General features: G+C 35.0%; 2 protein-coding genes across 2 annotated transcripts in view; one reads left to right on the top strand and one right to left on the bottom strand.

Annotated features, from left to right (window-relative positions):
• Positions 1-1042: 1042 nt before the first annotated feature.
• LOC129001621 (nudC domain-containing protein 3-like) lies at positions 1043-21452 on the bottom strand. Its single transcript, XM_054428988.1, has 8 exons — positions 21198-21452; positions 18441-18569; positions 17899-18030; positions 16916-17003; positions 12588-12770; positions 12130-12255; positions 8256-8318; positions 1043-1212 (listed from the first exon to the last, which is right to left on the bottom strand). Exons 1-8 carry the CDS (start codon positions 21299-21301, stop codon positions 1117-1119), a joined length of 921 nt encoding a protein of 306 aa, XP_054284963.1. The 5' UTR covers positions 21302-21452; the 3' UTR covers positions 1043-1116.
• A 4277-nt stretch (positions 21453-25729) lies between these two features.
• Positions 25730-27898, top strand: part of LOC129000190 (piwi-like protein Siwi) — a 42075-nt gene continuing 39906 nt past the window's right edge. Inside the window, exon 1 of the mRNA XM_054427139.1 lies at positions 25730-25862. The gene's annotated coding sequence lies outside the window, so the exon portion shown is untranslated. The remainder of the gene's footprint in view (positions 25863-27898) is intronic.

The following is a 27898-nucleotide window of genomic DNA, read 5'->3' as shown; positions in this document are numbered from 1 at the left end:
TAGCACCCCACTCTTCACGATTGGATCCGATGGCCTATTGTTTACTTTTCCCGTGCAAGGAACCGAGTTTTGTTTAGGGGATGTCTCAAATCAAAGAAAGAGCTTCTGCTAAAAGAAATAAAGAGACCCAACTTCAATTTGCTACACACAGATTATTGCTAAGGCGACAATTTGTCGTCAGTTCTTCATACTGTAAAAGCTCTGTTTTTCTAGACAGGCTTGAAGTTAAACGTTATAAATTGAAAGCTTTCAAATAAAAACTTTAATAAAATAAAGTCTTTGCTTTGATGAGAAATTTGAAAGCTCATTCAATGCTTGAATGCTTTGAAAGCTTCATTCATGTTTGACTAGTTTAGCTCGTTCTTCTTTTATGTTCTCATAAAACTGAACATATTTCTGTGGGATACAGGACACAAGTAGTCACATGTAGTGTTTGTGGACGCGCAAATGCAAGATTAAAAAAGGCTGCCAACCTCTTAATAAAAAGCTGGATGAGATAGAGGTTTCAAAGTGAAACTGAAATAATATTTGATAGAGGAGATTTATTCATTTAACAAATAGAAGATCTACCAATCACGATGATTGTAGACTACTAGGTATTCTGCTGCACATGTTACACACATGTTACATGCTGCCTATGTTTCATTCTTGTTGCATGCATATCCTTTAGGTTTCAGTAGAAACAGAAATATTTAATGGTTGTTTTGAGTCTCCTTAGAGATGTTCTTTTACTTTTTGTATGTGATGCATTTATTTTTTTTTTTTAATACTATCTTGGAAATTTTGTCAAGTAGAATAAACACAGAACTAAAAGCAAATAAACTAAATGAAATATTTAAAAAGTTTATATTCCATAAGTTAGTTTCTTTAAACAGCAGATGATTATTAATGACAGTTTAGTTTTATGACACTTCCATTATAATTAATTAGGTATATTATCCATGAAATATTGAAAAACAAAATTGTTACAAGATAAAAATTAACTTTTAGATCTATCTAGTCATGGTCAGGTTCCAATCTAATAAACTAATCCATCTATAGTTTTACTATAAAAAATATATTACAAAATACATTAAAAAATACAGATAGCACATTCACAAACTCACAAAAACAATATCACTGCGGCAGTTGTAGTACTGATGGGTCAAATGGTTGGCCTTGAAACGGAGATCCTTGAGCATTCCATGCTTTCTTGAGAATATCAATTTTCTCCTGAAAGCACAATAAAAATTATAATTTGTTGTCATTTCTAATAGAATGCATTTTAATTACCAGCTGATCCTATGATAGACATCATCATCATCGTCTTGTCTCCCATGGTTGCAACCAAGAAAAAAAATTGAGGCCTCAAGTAAGTGAGGCCCCCGGCAACCGCTGTTAGGAAAATACGGACCTGCTTGGGACCAGAAAATTTTCGATTCTGAATTATCGCCAATGACGTTAGCTAATCCCTGTAATGACCACACACCGCGTCAATGACCGTTTGTCGTATTTCTCCGTCGTTCTGTAAAGTGAAAAATATTGTGATTGCCATTCATCATTACAATGAAGCCCAACTCACAGGAGTTGCTGTGATTGTAATAAATCCAAGGGCGGTCCCAGGGCGGGTCAGGGGGGTCATGACCCCCCCAAAATATTTTTTATATATATAAACTATTATACCAGGGGAACTTTAATAATTTTTATTGCAAATCGTTCTGCCAAATTGAAATTTATTGTAGTCTTTACACTTGTGGCGAATGAAAGGACTAATTACAATCTCTAACCTAAAACTCATCGTTCGAGTCTGACTGTTTTTTTGTACGTTATGAAAAGTAGGGAAGATCGGCAGACGACGGACGCTTTCAGCCTATACAGCAACGGCAGTGTCCAATGCTGACATTCGACATTCGGCCGCATTCTTCTTCTTATTTATTTTTTCGGCATTTAATGTTATCATTCATTTTAACATAGATAATTGAAAACTTGAATTGGGCTCGGGTATTGGATAAAGAAAAGAAGTACGTAAAGAGGAAAATGTAGCGAACGAGCTAACCTGAAGGCAAGTGAGCGCAGCGAACGAGCTCCAACCTAAAGGTGAGTGAGCGTAGCGAACGAGCTCCAACCTAAAGGTGAGTGATCGTAGCGAACGAACTTCAACCAGGACGTGATTGAGCCATGCGAACGAGATCATCTTGAAAATTAAGAAGTTAAACGGGGCAAAGCCCGCGGGTTACAGCTAGTATCATATATAAGAATACCACAACCCAATTGGCATGTTGCTAGCCATAAAACAACAACAAAATGGTAGTGTCTCATATTGTATATTAAACACCAAGTTTTATAACAGTTATTTATTAATAAGTTTAACAAGGATTCATAATGTAAAGATGTAGTAACTCTAACTGAAGTCTTACTTTGTTTGTTTTTTTGCATTCATAATAAACAAAGAACATTTAATTTAATATTATCAGCTGATTGTATGTACAGGATATAATAATCTTCCCTGGAAAAGAATCAGTGTATTGCCTCTTCAGTATTCTCTGAGATCTTCTTATTACAGATGATGGATAAAATTTCTTTGTCCTGTGTGATGCTTGAGGAGAGTCATTTGGTTTGTTTACCACTTGAGCATGTTTCTGTGACTCAGACTCTGAGGCTTTGTCGGACTGTTCATTTAAAGATACTAGTGTAGAGCGCATTTGATCAACATGGCATTTAACCATTAAACCTTCAACTTCAACTTCATAATGGCAGTTTCCTAATATTTTGACCACCTTACCAAATTTCCATTTAGGATGATTACTTCTGTAGTCTCGAACTTGAACGTTATCGCCGGTGCTAAAACATCTTAAGGTACCAACGCCTTCTGTGTCAGAGATCCTTTTCGCCTTTAGCAGATCAATTCTCGTACGTATACTCCGTTTGAACATCATCTCCGCAGGGCTTCTTCCGGTGCTTATGTTCATAACTTTACGAGTTTGTAGAAGGAATCTACTTAGGTTTGTATGGATGTCTCCAGATTCTTCAGCCATTGCACTTAGTTTCCTTTTTAGAGTTTGTACATAACGTTCCCCTTGTCCATTTGAAGCTGGGTGATATGGTGCCATTAGTTTATGTTGGATACCATTGGATTCCATAAAATGTTTAAATTCATGTGAAATGAACGCAGGACCATTATCACTAACAATTGTACTTGGAATGCCGAATCTTGCAAACATTTCTCTTAAGATTCTTATAGTAGAGAAACTAGATATGCTTTTTGTTTCCTTTACTTCCAACCACTTTGTATATGAATCTACTGCTATGAAAAAGTATGTACCTCTGAATGGTCCTGCATGATCTATGTGCACCCTTTCCCAAGGAATATTGGAGTTTGGCCATGGTTCATGGTACTTTGGAGGATCGTTTTTATTCAATGCACATGGCTTACATGAATTTACATAGTTTTCTATGTCAGAATTCACTGTAGGCCACCAACAATACTGCCTGGCTAGCTCTTTCATTTTTGTAATGCCTGTGTGAGCTTCATGTAGTTCTTTCAGAATAGTTTTTCGTAAAGCACATGGAATTACAACTCGTACTCCTCTAAATAAACATCCGTTTTCAATTGACAGTTCTCCCTCTAAACCTTTGTATTGTTCAGGCTTCGTAATGTAAGAGGATGTCATTAGTGCATTGTATACCAACTTTAATTCTGGATCGTTCATAGTTTCCCTTCTTACTTCATTACTTGTGACAGGAAGGGAATTCAGTTGTACTTGTAAAATGTATTTGTCTGATGCTGTTTCATCTAAGGTTTCTTGATGATCACATGTATTGTTAACAGGAAACCTTGATAGGAAATCTGCGTTGACATGATTCGATGCTTTACGATACTGTATTTCGTAGTCAAAACCTGACAGAAATAGAGTGTAGTGTAACATTCGAGTGGCGGTTAAGGGTGGTAGGCATTTTGAGGGATGGAAAATAGAAGACAATGGTTTGTTGTCGGTTATAAGTGTAAACTTTCGACCATAGCAGTAATGGAAAAACTTATGAACACCCCAGTAGATCGCAGTCGCTTCCTTAATAATGTGGCTGTAATTTTGTTCTGCCTTACTTAATGTCCTTGAAGCAAAAGCTATAGGTCGTTCTGTTCCATCCGGCATCTTGTGAGATAAAACAGCAGATAGTCCATGAGGCGAAGCGTCCGTGGCCAGTATCAGTGGTAGGTTTGGTGAAAATGTTGTAAGAACCCTCTCTGATGTGATTTCCTTCTTAATACCCTCAAAAGCATCATTACATCGTTTTGTCCATGTATAGGTTTTCTTCTTATGTAGCAGTTCATATAATGGATGTATCTTAGTTGCGAGGTTGGGTAGAAACCTGTGATAATAGTTTACAAGCCCAAGAAACTGCTTCAATTCAGTAACGTTAGTGGGTATGGGACATTTCAAAACAGCTTCTATCTTATCATGGCTCTTATGCAATCCTTTTCCATCAATTTTGTATCCTAAGTAGTTCACAGACTCTTGAAAAAACTTACTTTTATTCTTGTTTATGTGCAAGTTGTTTTCCTTCAAACGTTCCAACACCTTGATCGTGCGTAGTTTTGTTTCTTCAATAGTCCTTCCTTGAACTATTATATCATCAAAGAAAACAGCAGTACCTTCCAGTCCAGTTAAAACTGAGTCCATGTAGCGTTGCCATATGTTTGGAGCTGTTTTTATTCCAAACATAAGTCTATTTACCTTAAAAACTCCCATATGAGTACTTATGGCTTGAAGGTTGGCACTATCATCGTCCATTTGAAGGTGTAAATACGCCTTATGTAAGTCCAAGGTTGTAAAGTATTGTCCTCCATTTAACTTGTCAAATATCTCTTCAATCTTGGGAATAGGATAGTGATCATTTTGCAGTTGGGAATTTACAGTTACCTTATAATCAGCACATATTCTTACTGTTCCATCTTCTTTCAATATAGGTACTATGGGTGTTCCCCATTCTGAATTGGTTACCTTTGAAATGATGCCCTTTTCTTCCAGTAAACACAATTCGTCTTCTATTTTAGTTTTTAATGCAACAGGAGGAACACGGTATTTAATAAAAATGGGTCTTGAATCAGGCTTTAATGGAAGATTGACTTGTTTATCTGGTGCAATTCCTACTTCTTTTGTAAATAGGGATTCATATGTGTCAAAAATGTCTTGTTTCATATTATTTTCCTTTAGGATGTTTTGCTTGTAAGAACTAGGACTCGCCATGTGATTTACGTCATGAATAGATATGTCAAAGTTACGAATCCATTCGCGCCCAAATATATTATCAACATTATTTTGTACAACAAAAATTCTACCTACCATTGTTTTTGAACCTAACTGAACTTTAACTTCACTTGTTCCACTTAACTTAATCGATTCCCCTGTGTAGGTTTTTAGCTTAACATTTGGGACTTCTGTAATTTTCTTGTGTGGGAATAATCGTCTGAAGGTACTTAATGACATAGATGATACAGCAGCTCCCGTACCATACTCCATTGAGCATTGTACTCCATCTAGAAGCGGTGTTACTAAGTATTTGTCATTGAATTTGGATGACAAAGAATTGAGTTGTAGCTCTTCAGTAATAGTGAAAGAATTACTTGTACCATCTAATTCTTCATTTTCACTGGAATAATCTTTTTCCGTAGAGTCCATTTGTTTTTTAAATACTTTACCTTTGTTCATTTTACTCGCCTTCAAACAAACAGCAGCAGTATGACCCTTACCATTGCAAGTGGCATTGCGTAGCTAGCATTCATTTGCTTTATGGTTAGATTTACCACACCTAAAACACTTGCCTTTCAAATCATCTATTGATACAAAGCTGTCAGATTTTGATTGTACTAATTTTATTTACAATAGCTGGTGATGAAATTTCATTGTTACCTTGTTTCGATATCTCGAAAGATAAGGCTAACTCATACGCCCTTTGTAAAGTCAAGGAATCTTCTTGTAGAAGCCTTTCTCTTATCTCTTTGCTGTACAAACCTCTAATGAACTGGGTGCGTAAGTGGGTGTCAATCGTACTGGATTTGCATTTTGAACAGGAAAAATTACAGTGTAGAGTCATGCTACGAAGTTCTTTCATGTATGTGGAAATAGATTCACCCGATTGTTGTGAACGCGTGTAAAACTTATGTTGTTCAGCAACTTCATTTGGAGTTGGACAAAGGTAATCTTTGAGTAGTTTGACCAGTTCATTATACGTTTTAGTATGTGGTAAGTCTGGGGCGCATAAATCATTTAAGAGTTGAAAATTCTTTGGACTAAGGCAGCTAATCAACACCTGCACGCGTGTTTTGTCATCATCCTCTCCCCCTAATCCATTCAATTCAAGATAGTTAGTGAGCCTAAGTAAGTAGGTTGTAAATGTTTCATTACCTTCATCATAAGGTTCCAACTTTTGAAGTGGGGGACGAATCTTTTGTTCCTTTTCTTCACTAAACTTCTCTTGTAGAAATAACAGTAATGCTTGATTTATTTCTCTTTGACTCGTCGCCATTATTGTATACTAAACACCAAGTTTTATAACAGTTATTTATTAACAAGTTTAACAAGGATTCATAATGTAAAGATGTAGTAACTCTAACTGAAGTCTTACTTTGTTTGTTTTTTTGCATTCATAATAAACAAAGAACATTTAATTTAATATTATCAGCTGATTGTATGTACAGGATATAATATCTCAGACTTAGATGTGGAAGGGACGGATTTAATTCCCAGCACAACCACAAAATAGTTGCACAAAAACTTTATTCTCACGTTGACCCCTTGTAAAATGCCACTGGCACTGGCGTAGAAAAAATGAGAACACTGAGAACCAATTCTCCAGACGGTAGCAGTGACGGGACGCCGACGGCAACGTTAGTTGGATATGGATAGTGTACTTTGTGTAGGTTAACTGTTGCTTGCTGGGCAGGGATAATGCAGTCGTTTTGGGTCCAAGTTCTTAAACACTTCTTAGATAAAATAAGTTCTCTGGTTCGAAATCTTGGTCTGATTTTGGACATTTTCCGTTTAGCATGCACATTGGCACCAGTTGAAAGCATGGTGGAAGGAAAATACATTGAAAGGGTGTTTTCGAAAATCAATAATGCTTGAATGTGTTGTAATGTTGCGGTATTCCTTTGATATTAAAACCCCTCTAAATAATGAAAAAACATGACATTATACAAGTTTATTTTTAGACATTTCTTTGACGTTTAAAAAATAAACTGGGAAGCTTGAACACATTAAACTAGACCCTCGAAATAGCTTCAAAACCACTCGTTTTAGCACGTTATTTCCAATTTTTTTCCCGTACCCCCTCCTATGCTGGGGGGTATTCCATACCCCCCAGGCCCCCCGGTGACCCCCCCCCCCCAAATTTATGTCTAGGACCGCCCTTGAATAAATCATTACAACTGTTTGCTCAACGTGAGAGATGACGAATATTGCTGTAGTCAGATACAATTAACAAAGTTGTTTCTACGACCACGGCAGACGATTTTAAGTGTTGCTGCCATGGTGAGGAATCATCACAAATGTTGCCGTGATCATAGGAAATTATCTTGGATGTGCCTGCAAATTATCGGGAATTATGCAGAAATTATCGTGTTACATGATTACTCGGTACAGAAATAGATTTCACAAATAAATGAGGAATCAAATGCTCAAAACATTAGACACAGGAAGACTCCCTTTCATAAATTATTGCAATACAAAGTTAACCGACTTTGATAAGGGACTAATAAATACTAAACCAGAATTACAAGATTGTATTTTCCTAACTTAAATTGATCAAACTCAATGGTCATTGGTTGATGTGAGGGGAAGATCTTAATGACAAGAATAATGTATCATATACAGTAGAGTCCCGCAAACTCGTCACTCGATAACCCCGGTAGTCTGGATAGCTTGGTCATCACCTGGCTCAGAAAATTAGTTATTTTTGAGTCTGAGTTAAACATGGACTCAAGACAGCTCAAGTAAAATCATTTGCAACTTGTACCTACCAAGGATTTGTCGTACTGACTTGTAATATAAATATTAAAGACGGTTAAAAAGCTTAGAAATTGTAGTGTTCTTATTTTTAAACCTAGTTCCCTATAACCCGGCATTTCACAAACTCAGCACCCTTCCAGTCCACATTATGCCGAGTTTGCGGGACTCTACTGCATATACTTTTTTCAATGAATGTTATTTGTCTGATATTATAGTGATCAAATATTTTAAAGCCCTAACTAATTATCTGGATACTGTCCCTATGTTTACCTGGTGTTCTGGGGGTAAAATGCCAAGGCGTTTGTTTTCCTCTCTAACTAAAATCTTCTCAACCTGTAAATACATATACAGCTTTACAATAGGGTAAAATAAATATACACAATTTAAAATAAATACTTTTGATATGACAGGCCTATTAAACCAGCAGGAGCAAACTTGATCCTTATGTCAAGTAAATGTTTGTGCTCTTTAAACCATCAACAAGGTTATGCTGTGGATTAAACCTGAACTAGGAGTTTTTTGACAATGCTTATGAATGCTTGAGTTCTGTTCAAACATGTCAGTCTAACATGATGTCCCTTTAAGGGAGCTCGTCTAGTGGTAGAGCGAGGAGCTTCATTGCCTGAGGTCCCGGGTTTAAATCTTCCCAACTATATGTGATAATGCCGCAACCCTCTAGGAATAGCCTGAAGTAATGAGTAAAACAATTCCGATAGCGTCCTAGGATGTGAAGGTGGGACATAAAATAAATAAGAAAAACACCCTTTAGTACAGGGTGAGGTAGTAAAACGGCACGATTCCAAAACCAGCTGACAAGGAATTGAGGGCTATTAGAGTACGGTGGAAATGGCCATAGGTGTCTAGACAAGTGGAAATTTAAGTAGCAATGTAACGTTGGACGAGTGCATAACACACGTTTGCTGTAAAGGCATATTACAAAAAACGTGGATATTAAGGTTTGTGCTCTGTGCAGGGGTGCCCATCCCCCCCAAAGCTCACGTCGCAGAATCCCCCCCAAATTCGTTGGTTAACCCGTGCCGGAAGGTCTGGGGGCTAACCCATAGTTATGTTTATAATGCGGGGAGGGAAGGGGTGCCCCCGACACTTCTTTAAATTTATGGGAATTTAAGCGTTTGAATCAAACTTTTAACCCAATTTAAATGGACATTTTCCTTTAAAACTCCAGTAGCAAACTATTTGTTAGTTTAGTTTTAATTTAAATGAGTTGGATTATGCACACAATTTGAATCAAAATTGGCCATGTAGTTTTTTTAATCCCATTTTCCATGAGTTAATAGGTTTTTAAAAGGAAAATCACAAAAGTTGCAATAACTTTTGAACCATAATTTTTACGGCATAGAGGGTTTATAAAATTTTTGACATAGTCAAAGAGTATAACATGTTAATTTTTAATCAAAATCGTTTGGGCCAATTCTGAGAAAATTTTATTCATCCATTATTTTATAGGGTTTTATTTAATATCACTATTAAAATCCAAAATGAAAAAAAAAACATCTGGAGAGACCATGGATTGGTACCTAAAATACCAAATTTCAACAAAATCGGACTCGGACCACAGGCGTGGTCTGTAGCTCTGTACCATACATACACACATACAGACAGACACACACATCACTTCGAAAACCACTTTTTTGGGATCAGGGTTTTTACATAAACAATTCTTTTACCATATTAAATTGTAGGGGAGAAAGTACTTGAAGTTATGTCAAAAAGTTTGAGATATTTTCTAAATTGCCCTTTAATCCACTTCTGAGTTTGGTCCTTTTTAAATAAGTGTAAAATATTCAGTCTCAAAAATATTACTAGGCCTAAACTTAATAGTATATTTCGTCGAGGACGAACTGCAAAACCATTTCAGTCCGTGGTACGAACGCTATTATTCACCACCCCACACTATACCCTATTACCACTAATTCACCTCAATGATAATGCACTGCACACTGATATAGTCAACACAACTACAACTTTAAGGTCATGTGGATAAATAATTTGAGGAATCAGCAAAAATAATAATAAATAGTTGCTAGGCAGCGGTGACAATAAACGACTCTATTGCAATGCTATGGATACTGATTGTGTATAAAAAGCGGGCAGCTGATTTTGCGGCCCTAGGGATTTAAAAACCTGCTCGATCCCCGAATGACGATAACAACTGGCATGGCCTGCAAAACGTAACTTTCAGCCACCAATTAATGTACCTATATGTAAAACAGTTAAAAACATCATAGTGTGGTAAAATAGTATATTACGTTACTAGTCCTGAATCCCGTGCGAGACAAAGTCGAGTAGTGGTTTTTTTATGCGAGTCCGGCCAACACATTTTGGACGAGTGACGTACGATAGTTTACGCCACACTACTAAATCCGTTCAAATCAAGACTAGTAAAATTTGTTTGAAGCTCTTTCTAGATTCAAGAAAAGACAATAACAATTAACAAATACAATTTAATCAATCCAGAATCATGTGTTTCAGTTCTTGAAGTTAACGTAAACACATAGCCTATCAAAAACCTTTATTAAATTGTCACAGTACTGTATGTCAATTTCTTCCAATGAATAAATGACCCAGGCATAATTATTTGGGCCCGAGCCAAAATATTATCACAAGCTTTCATGTTGTTGTTCATGTTGTAAAAATAGCAAAATGATTATCATTATCATAATACTGGTTTTTTTATGAATCAAGAATATATTATAATAAACAAATCTAAAAAACCATCAAGGCAATGAGACTATTTGAGAATGAGTTCATAATGAAAGGTAAAAACAAACTCAAATTGCAGATACAATTTAATAAGCCAACCATAATCCTTTGACAGCAGTTGGCATGGAGTTGTTCTCACTGTCAAACATGATATGAGTCAGAAAGTGGAAATCCACATAAAAGTATCTATATATTTTATAGCAATTATAAAATAATTTATTAATCAAGATAAAATGTCAAACGGGATTTTGATTGCATAATTACCCCAGTAATAAATTAAGAAGGTCGTAAAAATTATCTGATTAATCTTTTATGTGCTTTTAACCAACCACTGGCTTGAATCCCCCCCAAAATCATAAAATCCCCCCCCAAATAAATTTCTGATGTCGCATTTTGCGACATCAAACCCCCCTGTGGGCACCCCTGGCTCAGTGCACTTTCCGTTGTGAGTTCAGTCTATCGCCACGGGCTTCCGTGCCATCAAATAAAGCTACGCTTCTTTGGATGAATAACTTTGAAGCCACTGCTAGCACGACAAAGCGCTTTAAAACGATTGCAGACGTTATGCCAACGCAAACGCTAAAAAGCGTCATGGGCTGATTTCAATTCATAGTTCAACAATGTGTGTAAAACCAACTGCGCTATTTTACTGACACTGTATTAAAAAATATATTAATTTTTTAAGGTGAAACATTAATTTCCACTCATGCACTTAGGATTTATGTCAAAACAACTAACCTTTTTTTTTAAATGAATTATTTGTTATTTTTCAAAATCATGCCGTTTCACTTCCTCACCCTGTATTACAACTGCTTATTTTTGCCACCATATTTATATGAGCTATGAAAAAAGTACTTGGGCCTCCTATATTCAGCATTTTTTAGGACTTAGATTCGTGAGAATGAGATTTTATTTGCCAGTTAATATTTCATACAAATACATTGGAATGCCAAATTATTCATAACATTAAATCAAATCCAGTGGAGTCCATGTTCTTGACGTATAATCTTCTATTGAGTAAATGGCGGATTACAAAGATTGTTATTTATTTTAGTCTTAAAATTTCTGGAAAATTAGTACAATAAATTTTATAATTGTTAAGTTGTTTTGATCTTGGTCAGAAGTATATATAACAGTACTCCAACTCCACCCAAACCTGCGCAATAACCGAAATTTATCCATCAATAGACGTAAAATTCAAATCATTGAGCACTTAGTTCAATGAACCTTACTTGTTGTCAAATACACACCTTTTTCAAATCCCGATAATAACAAATTTAATAGGTGTGAAAGTGAAATAGCAAGTATAATATATTATAATGAATAATAATACTCTAATCACAACAGTTTCAACATAAAGTTTTTTCCCCATCAATATATTTGTTAAGTACTTTTTATGTTTGGTGTAATTAAAGTTTACCTGCATTTTATCATCCTCTCGTAGCTCATTAATATGTCTGGTTGTATCAAATTTAGTTGTGTCCAATTTATCTTCAGTTTTAAAAATACTGTCCCACCATTGCTCATTCGCCTTTTCAAGATGAATCTGTGAACAGTTGCGTTTTAGAGTAACAGTATTATATTTTATCAAAGTTTTGTTGTTGCTGCTGTTTTCATTAAACAATACCTACATACATATAGCCAACTTGCCCCTGGGTAAGAATCACAAATAATCTGTAAATGTTACTATGATCTTTTATATTCACACTTAAAACGGTGCTATTGACTTTGGACTAAAGTAAACATCCGATCTATTGTGAGTGCTTCCACAAAAAAGTTGGAATATATCCTCAAAGGTTTTGCCTATAATTATTCATACCCTTTTAAGAATTGATGGAAATCTGAACCCTTAACATTATAAGACGGATGTTGACTTACGGTAACATGTTTCCCCGGGGTCAGTGTCCAGATGGACTCCTCACGTAGGTGTTTGTAGTTGAGCTCCCCCTCCACCAGAGTGTTCATACGTCCTTCGTGGTCCCTACAAGATACAGTCACTCGTGTAGAACCCACTTCCACCGTGACACCTTTACTTCTGGTTAGCCAATTTGGGACAGGCACCTAGACATAGACATAGACATACTTTATTTGCACAAAACATTCCATACATGTCATAACATTTATAATAGGTGCATTATCAAAATTAAATCCATACATAAAATATTTAACACTAGCAACAGTGCCCGTTGTGGTTAAATACAACGGTCTCTAGTAAAATAATGGTTATGAAATCCACACACCACTTTACTCACTAATAAAGCTAATATTAATGGTACAGTTTAAGCACATAACATTAGAATCACACATTTAACATAAGGAACACACTTTAAACATATGCAAATTGTTATCAACAACATTTAATTAAAGAAAAATTTATTAGATAACAATATAACAATAAGCTGTTGAATTATTAACACATGTTTCGTATAATTAGATTATGCATACTGGTAAACCAATTATTGCCATCTATAAAAATAATTGGTTTTTTTCCGAGTTGGGTTAGCTCTTCTACCCGTCCGATTTTCATAATTTGGGCCTTAAACTAAAGGTATGGACGTACATTTGCCATCAAGCATCGGCATTCATTTTGCCGTATATTTCGAGCTATGCACAAACTGGCGATGGTTTACAGGAGGGCTCTTCTACCTGCCCGATTTTCATAATTTTGGTCTTAAAATAAAGCTATGCAAGCACATATTTGTCATCAAGCATCATCATTAATTTATCTAATGTATTACTCAACGAAAGAATTTTTTCTCTTCAATTGAAGATGTATTCCAGCAGTTTTAATTACATTATACATTTTGGTCTAAAAACATTAAGTGAAATACCAGCTCTTTCATTTGAGCTATTGATTATTAAGATCGGACTACCTAAAGCACACTGCTGAATCACGAATCAACAATAAATACAATCGTTTTAGTAACTATCTGCAATCAATGATACGTAACTCTATTTTTATTTAAGTCATTTTATATGTCTTTGTCTTAAAATACTTCAAAGGCTTTCACTTGAGATATTGATAGTTTTAATCAGGTAAGTTCAAGATACTGTATCGCTCGATCAGAAAATATAAATTTGATTATATCTTGGATATGGAATTTAGTTTTATATACATTTACTTAATTCTAATTACGTTAATCTATTTGTTTTGACCTAAGAACCTTCATTGAAATACCAGCTTCCATTTCATTAAAGCACACAGCTAAATCACGACCAACACAAATTGTTCAAAAAATGGAGTTATTTATCATCGATTTATAGCCAAACGATCTTGCTTGCAACCTCAACAGTACTTTCATAATTGTTTGCAAACCTTCACAAATTAGGCTATCCAATGACCTATTAATTAATAAAATCGGTTCAGTAGAACTGTAGATTTAATTGTACAAAGTTTAACAACAACATCTTTAATTCAGTATTTTCTCACTACTACAAACCTGGAGGTTGCTTAACGTTTTTGCAAATAACTTTAAAACGGCGAGGAAATCGACCAAAGTGGAAGGTGATATTCTGAAAGAGAATAAAATTTCCTACAAATTACTATTATGAATTTCTTGAATATACTCAATAAAGGCAGCCTATAGTTGGTTACAAATATAAAATTGAAAATATAAACCTGGAATAAAAGGAGTTTTAAATGTATTATTTTATATTTTTTATTTTTTTACCTTAAATATCTAATAAAATCAAACTTTCATAATTATTTGCAAATCTACACAAATTAGGCTTTCCAACGACTCATTAAGTAACAAAATCGGTCCGGTAGAAGTCTAGATTTAGTTGTACAAAGTTTAACAAAAATATATCTAATTCAGTATTTTCTCACCACTATAAATTTGGAGATCACTTAGATTATTGCCAATATCTTTTAAATGGAGGGGAAATCGACCAAAGTAGATGTGATATTCTGAAAGAGAATAAAATTTACTACAAATAACTACTATGCAATTCTTGAAAATACTTAATAAAGGCAGCCAAAAGCGGGCTACAAATAGAATCTTGAAAACAGAAACTTAAAAAACCCAGTTTTTAATGTTTTTGTTATTTTTAATTTTTCACCACAAATATTTAATAAAATCACAATTTTATAATTATTTGCAAATCTACATGGGTTAGGCTTTCTAATGACCCATTAATTAACAAAATCGGTCCAGTAGAAGTCTAGATTTAGTTGTACAAAGTTTAACAAAAATATCCCAAACTCAATATTTTCTCATTACTATAAGTTCGGATGTTGCTTAGCTTTTTTGCAAACAACTTTTAAATGGTGAGGAAATCGACCAAAGTGGAAGGTGATATTCCGAAAGAGAATAAAATTTCCTACAAATTGATACCATGCACTTCTTGGAAATGTTCAAAAATGGCAGCTAAAAGTCGCGCCCAAATAAAAAGTATGAAAAACACCGTTTTCAATGTATTTCTTATGGAAAACACGTTTTCTTTAATTTATCACTATAAATCATAACAAAAACAAACTTTCATAATTATTTGCAAATCTGCACGACTTAAGCTTTCCAACGACCCATTAATTAATAAAATCGGTCCAGTAGAACTCTAGATTTAGTTGTACAACGATTTTTAAAACAGGAATTATACAGGGTGTCCCGGAACTATCTACCAATATTTTAGGGCATTGCTCCTGGGTAAGAAACATACCTAAATATTATATTTAAATTGTCCGAAAGTCCTTAGTTATTAACACAGCCGCCATTTTGTTTTTTTTTCAGTTATTAATTTGTTTCTAATGAATGGTTAAACATACGAAATGGAAACTTTGCACAAACATTTATGACAACTAGTCAAAGCTACAAAATAATTATGACGATTTTTCAAATTCATTAAACAAAATGGCGGCCATTTAAAATTTTAATTCTTAAATAACTCAAAAACTGTTGATTTTACAAAAATTTTAAATGGCCGCCATTTTGTTTTATGAATTTGAAAAATCTTCATAATTTTTTTGTAGCTTTGACTAGTTGTCATAAATGTTTGTGCAAAGTTTCCATTTCGTATGTTTAACCATTCTTTGGAAAACATTAATAACTGGAAAAAACAAAATGGCGGCTGTGTGAGTAACTAAGGACTTCCGGACAATTTAAATATGATATTTAGGTATGTTCCTTACCCAGGAGCAATGCCCTAAAATATTGGTAGAGAGTTCCGGGACACCCTGTATATAGAATAGATTTAAACTTAACTTAAAATTAAACACTTAAAATAAAAAAAAAATGGAAATTGTTCTAAATTGAAGTTTTGTAAAAATCTTCAATTAAGTAAAAAGCCTTGTCAATCAGTAAATTATCTATTGTCTCTTTAAATTTGTTTTTTTTTTATGACTTATAGCATGGCGGAAGCACATTGTACAATCTTAGCCCATCGGCCAGCATACAATGGAGATTTTTCATATAGGGTCAAACGGTGTCTGGGGAGTCTAAATATATTTTTTTTATTTCGGGTTTCATACCTGTGGTTAAAATGTATTGTTTCTGGTAGCTAATTTTTAACTGAATGTATGTAATTTAATAATTCTAGAAAATACAACCCCGTTAATGTCTGAATTTTTAAATTTTGAAAATGTCTCTTTACAAGAACTGCAAGGATGAGAGTTGGTAATAATGCGAATAATACGTTTTTGTATCCTGAATATAATTTTAATACCAGTAGCTTGACCCCATAAAATTATGCCATATCTTAATACAGACTCCACATAAGCATGATAAACGACTTTAAGTATTAATAGAAGAAACACAGTCCCTTAAATGTATGAATAAAGATGACATCAACCTAATTTTGGTACCGGTATGTAAATAATTCAAATGTGAATCCCATTACGTGTGTCATCTACATAAACCCCTAAGAGTTTATGAGCTTCAACTAAATTAAAAGAACAGTTTTCCATGTTTTTGTATCTAGTAGAAAATTTAATAAAATTTGTTTTTTCAACATTAAATAATATATCTGCATTACAAACAGAACAACAACCCGTAGGATTGTTTCAATAAGCAATTCTATCAAGTTTTATTGTAAATAGAATAAAAAACTGCCTCATTTAATTAATAACTATTCTTACTGCAGTAAAAATTCTTTCTGTTAGCGAATCGGATATTTTGAGTTTGGACAGTTGGTGTTCTACTGTACACGTTTATTTTAAGTCCAGGAAAAAAATTAATTTTTAAATGCAAAAAAATAGTAACTGTACACACTTTTATATCTACTTCTGTAAGAGTCTGAGACCATCTGTAGCTCCCACGGTCTGCGCCATTGTATGTGTCACTGCTGATGTCATCATCACTACAACACATGGCAGAAACTTTAATTAGCATGAAGTTATCAATTAAGTTAAATTTCCAAAAGTTAAACTGTAACCCTTACACTCTTTTAGACTATTTTTAGGTTACATTAATCGGCCATCTGACAGCAGTCTTTTCCAGCAGCTTGGATGAATTTCACATCTTTTGCGTTTGCTGCTCGGATGGTTAGTACTCAACATGCAGCACTGGGTAAGACCCCTTTTTTATACAAAATTATTGCTGAGTGGTGATAACTACTAGGCAGCTTTGAAAGTAAAATTATTCGAAACTTGTAGGAAGAAGCTGCCGAACTGATTACGAGAGTAAGATCGCCAATGTTAATGTCAAGTCAATCTGCAGAGATAGCTGATGTTGAAAAAATTCTGTGCTATTTATTTCAATGATGGCCAGCAGAAGTAACCAACCGAGCGCAAAAGGTTAAGATAACTGTTATTCTAGCTAAACATAAAAGCAAGGTATGAAAAATTACCGTAGTTGTTTCCAATAAAATGCCAAACTAACAGAGCCTTTTAAAATTTTGTATTACATAAGCTTAGAAATAAGTTAAATTGTGCTGCAGGTATTATGGTTCGGGTATAGTAGAATCCTAATACTAGGATGGAGTAAGTCCAAGTCCAAGTGTTGAAAATTTATATTAAATGTTGGCAAAAAATTGAGCTACCGGTATTGCAACGTTTTTTATAATCAAGAAGAACTCGACTTATCAACTATCGTGTTGCCATCTCTTTAAGTTCTACTAGTACTATTTTTTTATGAAGATGCGTCCCAAAAATATTTCCAATTCAAATGTCAGATACAAAATCTACACAAATAGAATCCATAACACCCAACAATTCTTTTAGTCTCATAAAAAAGTTATGTGTTGTGTGACGTACCAAACTTGGAGGTTTCTTGTTATTTCCTGTTCGGTTGGCTGCACTGCCTCAATTGGCTCGGTCTCATAGTCGGTGGTAACTACTTCTTCCTCATGGATCACTACGTTGGCTAAACTGTTTTCCATACATGATCTGAAATTAATTATTAGGTACTCACATGACATTTGGAGATGAATTCAAAACATTTCTCTAAACATAATTAAAATTACCACGACAAAAATATTTTAAATGCCATCCAAACTAACTCACGAAAACCTTACGTAAAAAGTTGTGTACCCTGACTGAAGTAGAAACTTTTAAACCTAGGTAGGTAGGCATATTGTTTTAGTTTAGGCCTCTATAGTTATTGATATTGAAACACTATTCACAATCCTCAAGAGATTTTACAATATGAAAAAAGAAATTCTTTGAATCGCATCGATGCATCGAATCAAAAAGAAAATGCTGCATCACGCACCCCTACTGATTAAAGAGAATCTTTATAGTAAAATTACAAAAATTTGTTAAATATTGTTCTTGATGATTGATAATATAATTCTTACACATTTCCGTTAGTAGCTGCTGCTATTTTCTGCCACTTCCTGAATGTGTCTCTGACAGCCAATTCTGCGACTCCAGGGAGGAATCCAATCTTACCATCTTGGTTGTCTTTGACAAGATAAAAGTCAGTTCTGGAATCACCAAAGACAACTGTGTAAAAAGTATGGTAAGATGAGTTTTGTTTAGCCTATCTTGTCTGATACAATCAAGACCCAAAACTCATTTGTAGGTTTAATGTAACAAAAAAAAACTGTAAATAACAGTGAAGAGTAGGTATTTATCAACAGATAAGTTATTTGTCGTAATTTGAACAGTAATACAAACTGTTGCACTATTACATTAACCTAAAATAAAAAAATAGTACAGTCTAGGTGAAATATTGTAATGAAAACACAATACTTAAGTTATTTGTAGGAGTAAGGCACTAAGGCCAACTTGAAAAGTTTATTTAAATTTATTTATTGAACCATGATCAATCATAGGCCCTACTCATTATATGTTTGTGTGGAGATGAATAGTTTTGTTTAGATGTTGAATCACTTCTAGCCTGTAACAGTAGAATTTTTAATATGGTAAGGTCTACATGTTAGGCCTACCGTTGAAGCCACCAATTTATACCCAACCTTACTATTGACAAATTTGATGATTTATTGATATGCTGGGAACTGGTGCAGCATGGCTGAAGGGGCTGTGTGAGATGGCTTGAGTCGTAAAACTAGCCTGCTACTTAAGTTAGCGTGAATAGCCTAGATTACTCAATAGAATACTGTTTTCTTCGGGTTATGTTTACATAAGATGTTTTATAATGTAACTTAGTTCTTATCAGTGTTGGGTAAACTACTTTTAAAAAGTAGTTAGCTACAACTACAACTATTTTCTCTTAAAAAGAGCTAAACTACACTACAACTACAACTACAAAAGAAAAGTAGCTAGCTACTTTTTCACTATACTTTACAAAAAGTCATAAAAATATTTTTTGTCGTGTGGTTTGGACAAATGTCCATCAAAACGCAAAAACGTTATGCGTACACACCAAGACACATTGACATCCATTTATATAATACCAATTTGAATATAGGCCACACTATTGTAGAATATATACCTATGCACCTTAATGTAATGGGGGAATGTGCAGAACTACTAAAGAAAGAACCCATATATGGCGCAAAATAATGTTTTATTAAAACTTCAGTACTATACCTCATATTTAGGTACTTATTCTATTTATCAAATAGAAGAGTTAAAGAGTTGAACCTCCTTATTTACATAAGGAGAAGAACTTAATCTTTTGTTTTCTTAAAAACATTGAATTTAAGCAACAATTGCTTTTCAAAATTGTCATCCGTCATTCTCGACCTCTTTGTTCCATACCAAAACTGCATAAGCATGACCAATTTAGTAAAAATAGGCCTAGGCTACTCATAAAGTAGAACTAGGCCTAAGTCCATAGCAGCCTTAGATTTTGATAAATAAACCCAAACCACAATGTTGAACTGCAAGAATAACTAATAATAGATTGATTATATTCTAAGAGCACAACTTACCTCAATATGAAGTTTCATATTGGAGGGTGAGCTTTTACTCACGCTAAGGGTTTTTGAGATACACATTGAACGACAAAATTTCCATTTTCTAGTACTTTATTCAGTTTGAAAAACTGATTGTAAGCTGTCCATGGTAAAACCAACTGAGACTGTGCTTACAGACGTGTAGTTACAAGCAAGACTAACTTAAGTTAGTCTTCATGACATGAACGTTATCACAATGTATCTGTTCGTTTACATTTGACTGTACGGAAAGTAAATAAAAGATACGTCTTATAACACTCAAAACATATATTTACGCTTATAGTGTTACTCACAAGACGGTTAATATACAAAAAAGTTGGTAAGTGGTGATCGATTTTGATTGGACACTCCAATCATCATCAGACCCAATAGGCAAATGACATTCGCCTCATTTGTCATTCGCAAATGAATCATTTGTCATTCCCCTATTGATCAGACCCAATAGGCAAATGACAAATGATGATGAAGCTGTTTGAATAAACGGCCAGAGGCTTGGGCGTGTGGTAGCTGGTTATGAGGGTTCTATAAAGATGGTTCAACATTCAATACTGAACTCCCCTCAACGCTGTTAAGCAATGTATTTGTCAGCTAGAGATGTTATAGCAATGTGGGTTTAGGCTGAAAGACCAAGGCCTTAGGGCTGGAGTCATTAAGGAATACTAACTTGAAATAGGGATGTTGTGATGACACTGTCTTTACAATATTTGGTTCAATATGTTAAGTTCTTGAATGAATAGTGAATTATAATTTACTCGAACCACATATCATCAGACAAGCAAGACAAAAATTAAATAATTTGTGTGAAATTCTGTTTCTTTTTTGGGTCACTGATGCTCCAGCCTCAGAAAACATCAGCTCAGAAGCTCATGAGCGTGACCATTTGACTCAGATATTTCTTTCCGATACGATACTGGCCTCTTGGTATCAATAGGCTACCAAGTAAATATGAGAACAACCGATACCGATACAATACCAGCAGTATCGCAATAAAAGTATCGATAAGATTACCAGAAGCCTACACAAAACAAACAACAAGAGACACCAAGGTTTTGGTCATCCTTGGCTAGGCCTAAACTTACTTGTATTTTTCTTTACTTTCTCAGTCTTTCACTAAGTTGCAAACTGAACAGTGGTAAAAACTAAAATTATTATGATCATGATCCTAAAAGCTATTTTAATATAAATTCTTACCTCCTGTATAAAAAGCCAAACACGGAATTTAAAAATGGTAAAATCTGTCCTTCTTCTTTTAAAACATTTAAAAAAAGTTCGTCGTGTTTATCTTCTCTACTCATTTGGACAACTTAGTTTAGTTTATTATCAGGTTAACACAAACACATTGAACACGATTTAAATATTTCAAATAAACAATACAAAATGAAAGAATTTATCGTTTGTTTGGATGTTGATCAACTGTATTTTTATTTTGGTATAAAAGTAAGGACCGAGACCGACTCACTGACTGACAACGACAACGACAACAGTAACAGTCGACAGGACAGCTGGGCTGGGAGTAGTGGGAGTGGGAGAAATTTCTATATGTACTACTGTAGTATTTTTTTCCCCTCTAGTTTGCTTAGCAGGCTTCGGTTTAATAGACCAGGCAGCCTCGATGTACACTGAGTTGTGGTTGCTTCCAATTCATCCTGCAATTAAGGTTATTTGTTAGTTTACAAACATTTGTTGTTTGTTGTTGAACATAAATGTGCACAATCAATGTTATATGTAGATTTGTTCTAGTTTTGCTTTTGTACCTAATTATGTATTAAAGATAGGATTATCTAAAGGTTCAAGGGATTCTTTAGGATGGTAGAGATAGGTGATCTTCTTTGCCAGGGGCCCATCAGGCATACCTAACTACCCAGAAGAGGGGAGGAGGGCCACGGATTAAGAAACCCAAGACTGGACAACATAAATGTGATTCTAATAGTGTTGTGTTTCTTTGTTATTTTAGATTGCTTTTCCTATTTCCTTCAAATAATTGTTAATTTCCTTGTACATATGATCATTTACAGATTTCAGGGCTTCTTGTAGGTTGTTTCTATACTTTCTATATGTTTCTTTAAGATGTTTATCTCTGAAATAATTATAATTTGGGCAGTCCCAGAATAGATGCTTTAATGATTCATCTTCTCCTTGAGTGCATTTCAAGCAAAGTGGAGTAAAGCACATGTTCTTAGAATGGAGATATTTATTCACTCTAGCATGGCCAAATCTAAGTTTGCATATATTAGTTATTTCCATTCTGTTGAGTTTTGATTGTGTGAACCATGGTTTTGTAGGTAATCTTTCCTGTACATTTTTATGTCACAGCCCTTTAGTGGATTGTAAAATTACATTATTGTAGTATTCTCTATGGACTTTCTTTCTGAATTTCTTGTAGTCTGAGAAGGGAGTGTGTATGTCTACAACATCACCATCACTAATAGCACAGAAAACGTACTTACGTTTTCTGTGCTAATAGCTTCTTTTGCTACTGTAGTAAGTCTAGCTAGATTCTAGTACAGTCTGCTTTATTTTTTTAAGCATACGCAGCAACTACTACAATGGAAATATTGTCATGTAGCCACGAATTTTAAATTCATGTCACAGCTATACAGGTTGAACTCAAAATCTCTACTAATCATAGGTGGTTCACGAGCTCGGCTTTATCTTATTCCAAGCCCAAAATCTGGAAATAACCGGTATTTGTGATGCGACTTAAAAAATCACGTTCACGAGCTCCAGACTTAATAAGCCATGGACCAAACTGATATGCTCCACACAATTAGGGCATAAATAAAACCTGGTTTTAAAAGTTGGGTTCACGAATCCCAATTACACATATTCCCGGCTTTCAATCATTAATCCCGGTGGAGCTCAAAGGATGAGCATGAGATGGTCCGAGCCCAAAAGAACAATGGTGTTTTGTCTCCAACTAAGACCAGGTAGGAGGCAGGCTCAAGGTGACATCATGCTGGTTTTATCTAACTAGCTCCTTTATTTTTATTATTTTTTTCAAAACGAATGTTTAAACATGGTTCCTCATTAAATTACAAACAATTTCATATAAAAAACAACGCCATATTTTAAAAATTTCTAAAAATCGTAAAAAGGCTCATAAAACTGGAAAAAGGGCAATCAAACAACTTGAAACGACAAATAAATTATGCACGTAACAAAGTAGTATTATTACAAAGATATTTTACTGATAAATCCCTTTTCATTGCAATTTTAACGATAAAATTATGCGTAAAACATATTAATCAGACATAGTCAAACCACCGCTATCCAACATAGCTAATTAATTATCAGAAATAGTTTTCCCACCGTGGGAAACCAAGCGAACCGTCAGTCGTTGAGTACGGTTCGCGTTGGTTCGTGGTGTATAACCGTCGTGTGTTGTTACTAGTCAAAGAGTCAATCCTCTGTCCTCTACAGTGCACCAAACAGAACTAACAATAAAATTGGCTTCAGCTGTTCCATAAGGATGAGAAAAATCTACTAGGAGAGTTTGTTTCATCAGATAAAACATCAAACATAGTATGTTTTTTCTTTGGTTTTATCATTAACTATTAGATACTAGTGATAGTTCGGTAACCCCTTAAACCTAGCCATAAGTAATGTGAAAAATAAACCCGGGCTCGTGCCTAGCGTCTTAGGACAAAAAAAAACCTAGGAACACCATTGATTATCATTTTTTGTCTCCCACCTTCACACCCTAGCATAGATAAAACATACTAGGTACCTACTAATAGATCTGTCATCCTTATTCTTTATGTATCAGCTTAAGGTAATTGTATTTATTACCAACATGAACTAGAAACGAAACATTTTTTAAGTCATATCATCGAAACTTCTGAATTGGGACCATTTGAGTTAATTTTTGTAAATGTTCAGCTGTCACATTACAATCATTTATTGTTAAATTGTGTATACATCCCACAAGGCAACTCCAGTGACGTCTATTCTATCTAGCTACTGTCAGTCAGTTGAGGATGTGATACCCACTATGTCTACTCACTTCACTGAGATTATGATTGCGGGGGACTTTAATATTCCATATGTCGACTGGTCCATGCCTGATCCATTATGCCCTACTGCTTCATCTAGAGCTGTTAATGAGCTGGCATGCATCCTCAATCTGAAAGAGGAGTGCTCCTGGACTTGGTTCTTTCATCAGGTGATCTGTGTGTTCGTGAAGAGGTAGCACCCCTGTTACCCATTGATGCTCAGCATCCAGCACTTGACATAGTTCTTCAACCAAAGTTATTCCTGTCTAAACCTAAATTTACTTTCATTCCAGACCTTATGGGGTGTCGTCACGCTGATATCTTTCACAGTCTCCATTAGGCGAATCTTACTCCTGATGATGACTATTCTGACCTAAATACCTCGTTTCAGTTATTTTGTGATACCGGTACCTTGAAGAATATTATTCTTCAACATACACCACTCAAGAAAATTGGTAGCACCAGCATCCCTTGCTGGTACTCTACTGATCTAATCAACCATCATTGAGAAAAAAACGACTTCACCGGATTTACAAGAACACCCTTGATAGATTGTCCTACTTGGAGTTTTCGAGATTAAGAAAAGAATGTCGTCGGCAGTCAAGGCATTGCTCCAGATATATATACATTGTATATGTTCAAAAGTGTCTTCCCAACAACCCCAAAGTTTTGGGAGATTTGTCCACAACCTAAAACGTCAAGAGATCGTCCCAAGTAAACTGACACACGATCTGTCGTCAACTCAGCCTGAGCGGATGTGTGGACTATTTGCTAGTTTCTTTTCATCTGTATTCTCTCTCATCCATCAAATCCATTATTTATTTTCGTTGTTAATCTGAAAATATTTATTTGTTGTTAGTTGTTTGTTACATGGTTATGTCGTTATGTATACATCCCCATACATAACCGATATATATATGGTGTGTTACATGGTCAATGCACACATTTTTTGCTGTAGTAATTTAGACTTATTGTATTACGTTGTTGCTGTTTGTTGATGAATATTTTGTAGTAACACATCTTGCCTTGATTATTTTTTTGTTTTTTTTTTTGTAATGCATCAATGTGATGGGTTTCCCGTTGGAATAAATAAATAAATTAGCTTCAAATTTGACAATAGTATAAGGATTCTATTTGTTTTGGTTAATCTATGGTTCTATCCCAGAACTGTTTTACACATTACTCCACTATTCCTAGAGTGTCTTGGCATTATAACATGGAAAAAATCCATTGGTAATCGCCTAATTGGTCGGGTTTTAACCCAAAACCGCTGGCTCCGAAGGCGGCCGTGCCCGAACTCTACCACTAGACCAGCTTACTCCCCTTGACCATTGATTATAGATTATATGTTTAATCGATCGTAAGAATATTGAATTTAGGCTGGAAACCACTTGTTGGAAAACAAAGGACTATAGTTAGTAGTACGGATGATTTTAACCTTTAAGTTATTTCCAAAATTCAAACTTTCGTATCTAGCTTTCGGATGGATAACTTTAGAAAAATACTCCAGCTTTATTAATAACTAATTAATTGGCAATGTGAGCCATTTTGCTTGTCTCCTATCTTCTTAATCTTATCTTCTTCTTTCGTTTCCGGTACATCTTACTCCTACTCTACTCCCACTGACTAGGACCTGATCACTCCCACTCCACTACACTACACTAACACTACTTCTTCCTCCTTCCTCCATCATAGTCCATTCCTCGGTTCCTCCACCTCCACCTCCACCATTGCATTTTGCATTGGGATTCGCCATTACACACTGACTCCGTGACCCCATTTCTCTTTCTCTGCGACCACACCGTTTATGTTATCTTAGGTCACTGAGATTTCTTCTCTATCCCTTTACATACATTAAAACTCGGTAAGTAACTAAAAAACAATACTGGTTAAGTTTAATTAACACAATTTTGTGAATATTTATGGTTCTAGGAGGTAAATACTACCCTAATTTAATGGTTTTAGGCTAACTTGTGGATTTTGAGATCGTTCTAACTAGGCCTAAATAAGTTTGAAATGGGCCTAGGGCCTAGGTCACTTAATAACGTTTCGTGGACGTGTGGTTTGAAGCCTAGGCCTACACGGGCCTAAGCTAGTACTATAATAAACATAAAATACCAGACAAATTATGATTGTCTAATAATTGACTAAGCCTAGCCTAGGCCTAGTCTGGTTGGAATCCTAGGCCTGTTATTACCGTTACCACTAAAGGGATAGGCCTTTAAATCAATTAGGCCATTGTTAAAATGTGCATTTTTATTGGGCCCAAGTTGTAGGCCTAGTCAAGGCAATGTAAAAAATTCTCCTCGCTTGTCTTATGGTGAGTACAAGTTCTGATTTAGGCTACCAGAGGGATGATCTAGGCCATTGTAAAATCTTGTGCATTTTATTAGTCTTACAGCCGAGGCTAAGCTTAACACTAGCAGTGGCCGATCGTCGTCTGGTGACGATCTGACGTTGATGCTTAGAATGGCCAAAGTCGTCTGGTGACGATGTGGGCCGAAATTTTTTTAGCGGTAAAAAAAAACACGTATAACCCTCCGAGCGTCACTCGTCGAAAAATCGACGTGCGACACTTTCGACGCGCGAACATCGTTTACGGCGAAGGCTCTATGACTGACTGAATCGGATTGAACTGGATCGAGTTCGGTATCGTTCTTTTCGTTATATTCTAAGCTTTCTCCAGAGGTCTGTCTCAGCGCTGTATGTTCTCCGAGCCGATCGTAATTGCAGCAGACAGCTGACGTGCGTATTTGTAAATAGCTAGGTTACCCTCGGACCGATGATTGAATGTGATTTATTACGTTTATCATTGTTTTAGTGTTAAAAATCATAAGTAGGTAGTGATATACGTGGTGCATTATAAGAAGATTTAAGTAAGTGATTTTGAAGGGCTGGTTGATGATCCTGAAGAAGTAGGTAATGTAGTGATATTGGGTAAGTGTACCAGTGATTGGCACTTTAAAATTGGCAATTTCTTAAAAAATTTATGAAAAAAAAAAATTGAGGTGTAAGGTTTAAACAACCACACCATCTGATTTGTCACACCTTTTACTCATAAAAAACATCTTAATCTATATTATAATACTGAAAATAGGAACATTATATTGAGTAAAAAAATTTTCTAAAATTTCACAGTAATTGTCACTGTGGTCTAATAATTGGGGGCATCCTTTGTCCTAGTCTTTGGCAGTATAGTAACCCACAATGTAATATGAAGCTAAACAACAAACAATAGCCTATTAAACAAATAAAACATAATAGGCTATAAATACAAGCCTTAGGAACATTGCTAAGCTTATGGAACAGTGAAAGTACTATCTTAAATATCACTTTCTTCACTTAGTTCTCCAAAAATATCCGCCAAATCATCGTCACTTTTGACCTCCACACACAAATGGCAAATAAAAGCGACCTCGTCATCATCTTCATCTCCTTCTTCTAGGCCATACAAATTTAAATGTGCTTTCGGGATGCATTTGTAATGGTATTGGAGCTTGCACTCATCACATTCCACCCATCTTCTTCTTAAACTCTTTATAAGTTCGCTGGAGTAACGCATTCCACATACTTTACAAATCCAATCTTCTTCAACGTCATAAACATCTTTAGCAGACTTTTTCCCTTTACCCTTCTTCCCCTTTTCTTTTTTTGCTTTTTCTCTGTTTCTCTTCCTTTCTTCTTTTTCTTTCTCTGCTTTTTCTTTTTCAGCAATCTTTGCCTCTTCAAACTCGAGCCAAGCTTTAGATGAGACGACACTCGGCATTCTTACAGTTTTTCTTGTCTTGTTCTTTTTCTCAGTTGTCACTGGCCAAAATAAGTGGTTTTTAAATGGGGAAGGAACCCCTTTCCCATTAGTTTTTGGTGAGATCACCTTTAGCATTTTTTGTTGTCTCTCGT

This window comes from Macrosteles quadrilineatus, unplaced genomic scaffold, assembly GCF_028750875.1.
Source record: "Macrosteles quadrilineatus isolate MER2022 unplaced genomic scaffold, UCM_ALF_1.0 Scaffold_8__2_contigs__length_117827958, whole genome shotgun sequence".
NCBI lineage: Eukaryota > Metazoa > Arthropoda > Insecta > Hemiptera > Cicadellidae > Macrosteles > Macrosteles quadrilineatus.
Note: the sequence above shows the minus strand (reverse complement) of the source record. Positions and strands in the feature narration are given on the sequence as shown.

Bases quoted from the DNA above. Each gene is read 5' to 3' on its own strand.
- LOC129001621 (XM_054428988.1), bottom strand. From the start codon at position 21,301: ATGAGTAGAGAAGATAAACACGACGAACTTTTTTTAAATGTTTTAAAA. The intron at 18,570-21,197 runs GTAAGAATTTAT...TGGTGATTCCAG, and splicing joins TTTGGCTTTTTATACAGGAG to AACTGACTTTTATCTTGTCA. The intron at 18,031-18,440 runs GTAAGAATTATA...AATTAATTTCAG, and splicing joins GCAGCTACTAACGGAAATGT to ATCATGTATGGAAAACAGTT.